This window comes from Mercurialis annua, linkage group LG2 (genome assembly GCF_937616625.2).
Source record: "Mercurialis annua linkage group LG2, ddMerAnnu1.2, whole genome shotgun sequence".
In the NCBI taxonomy this organism is placed as follows: Eukaryota; Viridiplantae; Streptophyta; class Magnoliopsida; order Malpighiales; family Euphorbiaceae; genus Mercurialis; species Mercurialis annua.
In genome coordinates, this window is record NC_065571.1 from 13,710,367 (window position 1) to 13,718,122 (window position 7,756).

Below are 7,756 nucleotides of genomic sequence, written 5' to 3' on the forward strand. Positions count from 1 at the left end.
ACACTTAATTTTCCTATATTATCCCTTTAAAATCCAGTAATGAGTAAATTAAAACTAAATTGGATCCTATATTAAATAAGGATATGATAAAAAAAGTTAAAAAAAATTTACAAAATCTAAATAAATAATGATTATTTTTCTTAAGCTCTGTGATAAAAATAAAATGGAAAACTATATTGAGACGGAGAGAGTACTAATTATTTAAATATAATTTGTAATTATCAAATAAATATTGAACAAATATAAATATTATTTTTCAATATATAATAAATATAATTATTTGACAAGGCACACTATGAATCACGTGTAAAATATGAAAAATTCTTAGATAGACTCAGTCCACCACGTCATTCATGGATTAAGCCTATCACGTAATGACACGTCATTAAAATGATGACAATCTTATATTATTACTATTCAAATGTGTAAATAAGTAATAAACAAATTTACAAGATTGTCATCATTTTAATGACGTGTCATTACGTGATAGGCTTAGTCCATGGATGACATGGTGGACTGAATCTACCTAAAAATTTCTCGTAAAATACATAAAAAAACACTAGTCAATAAAATATGATTGGTTATACAACAAGTATTAATATTCCTTGTATATTGCTTTATTTTAATTTATTTCCATTAAGATTATTATAATATAATAATATAATGAATTTATTCATGACTCCCCATTATTATTATTATCTTTTTCATGCTTCAGATCTCTCTCTTTCGATCTTTCTCTACACTACAAGCCCTAGCTTTCTGTCTCTTAACTGTTCTTTTGTTCACTTTCACATCACACTAAGCTTAGCTACCATTTTTTTATCATTCTGAACCATAATGATATAATTTCTATAGTGTGAGTGTTCTTTCTTTCCTAGTTCTTTTTTCTGTAGATTTTGATAGATTTAAGGGTTTGTTTGATGTGAAAGTCTGTATTTTTATTGATTATTTCATTGCATTTTAGTGGGTGTTCCATTAAGTTGGTGCTTCTTCAATTCCATTGCACAATACTAACAATTTATGTATCATTGAGAAGTTTCTAGTGTTAACTTATAGTAAAGCTGTAATCTTTGAACTAACTTATAGTAAAGCTGTAATCTTTGAAGTGGATTGTTTTGCTTCATCTTTCAAAGAATATTCTTTGGTTTGTTTTATGCAAAATGGGGGTTAGGAAGAACAGTATAGAGATGTCCTTGAGTGAAAAAGATGAGAAATTTTATGAGTGATTATTGACTCTAGAGAAGGGTGGTGTGAGAGGAGGTTGTTTATGTCTATAATGGGTTGTATTTGTTGTAAACCACATGCCATTGAGGATAGTAAAGAGAGCCCAAGAGAGAGGCTCTCTAGTAAGGCCTCGTCGGACTTGCGGGTTTCGAGGGCTACATCTTCGAGGAGGGAGGAGGCGTATAGAGCGAAAGATGGGTATGATAGTAACGATGGACGGGCGATGTTGATCGATAAGCATTCGAATGGTTCGGTTAGAATACATGGTGGTGAAAATATTGGTGACAGGAAAAGGGAGAAGATGGAGTACGCTGTTGCTCAACATCATCCGGGGATGGGTACTGTGCCGAAAGCAACTGAAGGGGAACAAGTTGCGGCAGGTTGGCCTTCGTGGCTTGCTGCTGTGGCTGGTGAAGCAATCAGGGGATGGCTGCCGCGGCGTGCTGATTCATTTGAGAAGCTGGATAAAGTATGCTCTTTTTTTTTCTTTTTCCTTTTTAAGCGTGTTTGATTGTATGTTTATAGTTGTAATTACGGAAGCAGGGACAGTCAATGTTTTATGTTCCCTTTTATGCTGAGTAGCTTAATTGAATGTATATTCATAGTTAAGAGTTTGGTAAACTAAATTCTTTGTTAAGCATCGGAAACACGAATTGTAAGTTAGAATAGGGAACCTATTAGAATAAGTGTCCCTATATTTGGTGTGAACATATATTTGGTGTCAACATTTCTTGGGCATGCTGGATGTGTTTCTTTTCTGTTGATTTATACCTGCTGGTTGAAATAGTTTAGGAAAAATCACGGTGCCAACTTTTCTTGTGGTATGTTGGGTGGCTTTGATGGTATTCAATTCCTAGCTTTTGATTGAGATAGGTTTGGATAATATTTCCTTCCAGGAAAAAAATTCCAAATTTAATTTCTACTTGGGCGATGTGTAGCTGTCACGTTTCTTTGTTCTTTTGAGTTGGCTCCTTTGGAATACATTTTAGTCAGAAGTTTTGTTATTACTTGTCAATCTATGCAAAAAACTTGGAAATAGTGCGATAGAGTTTTGATTGAATCTTGAATGACTGGCTATGATTTAATTGGAGAAGGTTACTCATTTGCTGAACCAGCAAAAGTGACTAGTGGTGCAAAATTGTCTAAAATATTTGTGATAATTACATTATCTTGTTTGTAGTAATGATATCCAAAGTTTGACTAAGTCGTTGATGATGTGGCTATTTGTTAGAGTTTCACAATACTTGGCATGGTTGACTTGTCAAAAGACAAAATTGAAAATATCATTGGGTAAACATGGATACAAGTATAGTATTATTGTTGTTTTCTGCTCTGCATGATATGTGAATTCCAAACTCTAGCTATCTCCGAGGTGTTGACTGTTAATTTCTTGCTAAAGTTCTGCTTGTAACACTTCTAGAATCATTCAAATTACTCAGATCATTGGAACTAGAATGAAGGAGGAGTTTGTTTTATGTCATTATGCCCTTTGTAACTTCTTGTTCAAAGTGCGTTTAAAGTTACAAAAGAGTGGTACTAGAAGGAAAAAAACTCTTAACTATTATCAGCTGGATTCTTCCAGAGCTTTAACCATTGATTCTTGAAGGTTTGAAAGACTCATGTAATTGGTTAACTTAATGTTCTAAATATTCTATCCCTCCTACTTTTTACTGTTGGAGCTAGGAAGTATGCTTACTTTATCTATGTCTTGCTTGTATGATAGATTTTTAGTTGTAAATTCTCTAAGTATATGTGTAAAATACTTTGAGACGTCTGGATTTTTCGTTTTCCGGCCCACAAGTGATTTTAATGGGTTTATCATTTCCTTATTTGGTGTTCTGCTCTTTGTGTTGACATTATTGGATGGGTTTTTGTTGTCTTCTTTTGATGACTTCATTTCGTTGCAGATTGGCCAGGGAACTTACAGTAATGTCTATAGGGCTCGTGACCTCGATCAGAAGAAAATCGTTGCTTTGAAGAAAGTAAGATTTGACAACCTGGAACCTGAAAGTGTTCGTTTTATGGCCAGGGAAATTCACATTTTGCGTAGGCTAGACCACCCTAATGTAATAAAACTAGAAGGTCTAGTTACGTCGAGGATGTCTTGTAGTTTGTACCTTGTGTTTGAGTATATGGAGCATGATTTGGCTGGGCTCGCCTCTCACCCTGGACTGAAATTTACTGAGCCACAGGTACATAAAATGCTTAATCACCAGGCATCACATGTGTTATAAGCCTTCTTGTCTGTATTCCAGCACTATATACTAATTAATGCATTTGTTCATAGGTGAAATGTTATATGCAACAGCTCTTACAAGGACTTGATCATTGTCATAGCCGTGGTGTTCTACACCGTGACATAAAAGGTTCTAACTTATTAATTGACAACAACGGTATCTTAAAAATTGCAGACTTTGGTCTAGCAAGTTTTTATGATCCTGCACACGTTCAACCGCTCACAAGCCGAGTTGTAACACTTTGGTACCGCCCTCCGGAACTTCTTCTTGGAGCCATTTATTACGGAATTTCTGTAGATTTATGGAGCGCAGGTTGCATACTTGCAGAACTATATGCTGGCAAGCCTATTATGCCTGGAAGAACTGAGGTGCATTCTCTTATTTTTCGCCAGAAATTATTGGTTTCTGGAGTTTTGGACTATCTGTTATTCTTTTTTCTCCTTTCTAGTGCATTTTAGCTCTTGTGACGCTGTGGATTCTAAATATTCTGATCTTTAAGACAATAGATTCAATTTACACTTCTTGCTTTGGTGTGCGACAACTTTCTTTGCATAATAATTACAATAGGCTTCAAATGGTACCCACCATTAAAATAACCAAATCCAACCAGGAGTCTTGTTTGTCAAGAGGATAGAGGATCTTAGTCCCGTGGGTTCCTTTTTCTTTTACTTATATCTAATTTTTCATACAGGCCGCTCACACCTATTTTATATTTGAATGAGATGGAATTGGTTGGACTGAAGTAATAAAAAGAAAGAAAACAATAAGATAAAAATTGATGGTCATATGGTGAATTCTATTTATGCTTCTCTATTTTAATCCGTTCTCAATTTTACTTTGTGGTGCTTGACTCTTAATCTGGCTTGTAGGTGGAGCAGCTGCATAAAATTTTCAAGCTCTGTGGCTCACCTTCTGAGGATTACTGGAGGAAATCAAAATTGCCTCATGCCACTATCTTTAAGCCTCAACAGCCTTACAGGCGCTGTGTTGCAGAAACATTCAAAGAATTTCCTGCACCAGCTCTAGCACTTATGGAGACTCTATTAGCAATTGATCCTGCAGATCGTGGAACTGCAGCGTCTGCTTTGAAGAGTGAGGTATGAACTATAGATAGACAAGTTAACTAGACAATCTTATAAATGCCTTCTTTCTTTGGATTTTTTTGAGCAACTTTGCCGTTATGATACTGATATTCTAAATTCAGTGTGCAACTTTAGGATCTTGATTCTTGATATATGTTCAGCAATGCTGTTGACACTTGACAACCTTAATTGGATTTGATGCAGAAGAATTAGAAAAGTTTAGGATCTTGATAAATGATATTGTTCATTATAAAGTTTTCTAATTGTAGTTATTAACTGATGTTAGGTTTCATTTTCCTAGTTTTAAGGGATTTCTAGGATCTTTAAGTTGATAATTTAATAATTTAATCAGTAGCTACATGTTTCTTTTGCACTTATTAAGGTGGACAACTAATTACAGGCGAAAGGAGCACCGAGGAGCCAATTAGTCCTAGCGTGTGAGCCGGCCGAAAGGCGCCGGAAAGAGGAATCACACAATAAAATTTGTTAAAATTATAAATGTTTTTTTAAATGTAAAATAAAAGAAACAAGCACAAATCCAATAAAATTCTGTAACATTTCCAAAAAAATTAAAAGCAAATCAAATAAAAATAATTCAATAGAGTGTTGAGATTAGGGGTTTGTTTAATTTGCAACAAGTCAAAATTGCCCTAAATTTCCGAAAGGCGTTCCTCAAGAGCGCCTCACTTCATGGGAGAGGCGTGCCTTTGATGACACTGCTATTTAACTTTAAGCCTTTTTGGTTCATTTCCGGACTTCGAAATTTATTATACTTGTATTTTGAGTATAATTAATGCATAAAGAGGATCTAACCTTGTGAAGCTGCTTCCGATTGTGTCACGGATGACATTAAACAAATACTTGGTTTTCAGTTGTCAAACATCATTGGTGTGAATTTCTGTGCTGTTGTCATTGAAGAAATAAAGCAAAATAACTCAAATGATTTTTGGGTTTATGGCCAAGTCTGACACATTTTCTGTTTTGCTATTTTTATTTGGTATCCTGCTCTTGATTGCAGTTGACATGTTTGGTACGTTTTTACAGTTCTTTGCAACAAAACCTCTTCCTTGTGATCCTTCAAGTCTGCCAAAGTATCCTCCCAGCAAAGAGTTTGATGCAAAATTACGGGATGAAGAAGCAAGAAGGTAAGGAGTGTAGCTAAATAGGAAAATGGTATACAATGGAAATGAATGAATCAGCTCTTTTATCTTTTTTCTTCCGAGCTTTAGATAGTAACATGGTTCCTACTTCGGTGATGCAAAAGAGTTATTTAAAAGGGATTTGTATTTCGCAATAGCCATGTTGTGTCTCGTTATTGTTGCAATTTAGAAGTGCTTGCTATGTTTGATCCTACTATTGTATCAGTGCAGAAGCTTTGGTCGGTTATGGTAGTGTCTGTTGACAATCTTCTTACATTCTGTTTTCATCAACAGACAAGGGGCAGCTGGAAGCAAGGGCCAGAGACCTGATATTGAAAGAAGAGGAACAAGAGAATCTCGAGCAATCCCCGCTCCTGATGCCAATGCTGAACTGGTCTTATCAATGCAGGTACCTTGTCAAATACCGAGATTATTATAAATAAGAGATGATTTTTAATCTGTCTTAGAATAATGATGTTTAGGTTGGGTCATCAATCTAGTACATGGTGTGGAGCTCAATGATCCATAAGAGGAAAAATATGAAACTAATAAAAAACAAATTACAAGTTGGATTTGGTGAAAATCGTAAACGAGTCAAAGTTGCTGCATATGACATTACTGCTTCTGTTTTTTTAACTTGATGGTTTTCTTAACACAGAAACGGCAAGGTCAATCTAATTCTAAAAGCAGGAGTGAGATGTTTAATCCTCATCCAGAAGAAGTTGCTTCTGGTTTTCCGATTGATCCACCAAGACCTTCACATGCTGTAGAATCAGGTATGGATCCACAAGGGCATCAACATAAGAGAGCCTCCCATTCTGGACCTTTGGCTCACCGTGCTGCATGGGCCAAGTCTGGTAGAAACCCAGATGATGCTCCAAAGGTTTTGACTGCGGCCGACTTGTCATCAATGTCGGGCTTAGCAGCTGCAAGAAGAAGTTTGCTATCTGATGATCGAAGAGATAGGTCTGGCTTATCACAGCCAGAAGTTCCAAAGATAATATCAAGGTTTCCAGGATCATTCAAGGAAGCCTCTGAATCTTTTATTCAACACGACCAAAAACATCAGGGAATCTCAGGTTCTCTCCAAAAAGAAGATGGACGAAATAGCAATAATGATCCAGTACTTGTGAGTTGTCAAATTACTGTGAAATACTTATGCTTCTATTTCGTATGCTTAGTTGGATGACTGATTCTTCTTGCTATTTATTCAACGCACAGGTTGGATACGGGTCGAAAGGTCACAAAATTCACTATTCTGGCCCGTTACTAGTTCCAACGGGGAACATGGATCAGATGCTGAAGGATCACGATCGTCAGATACAAGAGGCTGTTAGACGAGCTCGTATAGACAAAGCAAAGGTCAGAAAGGTTCAGGCTGAAGGGAACCAAATATCAACCAACTCGATATTTGTTTCTGGCCGCTGAGCCTTATTCAATACCCCAACCGAGAAGTAGTGCAGGGAAGGAAGATCACTGCAGAATAAGGTGGCTGGTGATTTTTCCATGTTAAATACGAGTTTGAGTTTCCGGGTGGGGTTTTTCTGTACAGCGCGGTTCTTAGCTAGAAGCACATAACTGACCGATAACATCTTTCCGCTGCTCTCTGCAGGTTATTGTGTGTAGTTACATTTTGATTGTTGTAGAGCAAATTTATTAGTCATACGCTATAGAGCATAAAACATGAGATTATTTATGATTAGAAATGTTGAATCCATTATGCTTAATTCCACTCTAGTTCAGTAGCTGTTCAAGCACCAGTTCTCTGTGATTTTTTCTCTTTGTTAATTTTTCTTCCCAGATTCTTTGAATTATAGCTGAATAAATAGTTGGTTGATGGTTCAAGATTAAGGTGCACATTAGGTATCAACTTGATAACAAAAATCAAAACCGAATTAAATTTATAAGGATGAATTTTTTTTCAAACCGAACCAAATTAGCGGGGACGATTTTCTGTTCGGTTTGTATCAAAAATTAATTAAAAATCTTTTACATCCAGAATTCGAATGTAATTTTTTAATACTTTCGGATCATATCAAATTGAAATTTTTTGTTAGAAAAATTATAAAAATAG

At 35.7% G+C, this 7,756-nt stretch overlaps 1 protein-coding gene across 1 annotated transcript; it reads left to right on the forward strand.

The window, feature by feature from the left end:
• The first annotated feature begins 688 nt into the window (after nt 1–688).
• Nucleotides 689–7,442, forward strand: LOC126668018 (probable serine/threonine-protein kinase At1g54610). The gene is made up of 8 exons (XM_050361211.2): nt 689–1,693; nt 3,132–3,416; nt 3,512–3,829; nt 4,331–4,558; nt 5,588–5,688; nt 5,977–6,091; nt 6,341–6,811; nt 6,904–7,442. Exons 1-8 carry the CDS (start codon nt 1,268–1,270, stop codon nt 7,108–7,110), a joined length of 2,151 nt encoding a protein of 716 aa, XP_050217168.1. The 5' UTR covers nt 689–1,267; the 3' UTR covers nt 7,111–7,442.
• The last annotated feature ends 314 nt before the right edge of the window (nt 7,443–7,756 follow it).

Excerpts from the sequence above, each read along its gene's own strand:
- LOC126668018 (XM_050361211.2), top strand. The coding sequence starts at position 1,268 with ATGTCTATAATGGGTTGTATTTGTTGTAAACCACATGCCATTGAGGAT. Across the intron at positions 5,689-5,976 it reads CGGGATGAAGAAGCAAGAAG|ACAAGGGGCAGCTGGAAGCA; the intron begins GTAAGGAGTGTA and ends TTTCATCAACAG. Across the intron at positions 6,812-6,903 it reads GCAATAATGATCCAGTACTT|GTTGGATACGGGTCGAAAGG; the intron begins GTGAGTTGTCAA and ends TTCAACGCACAG.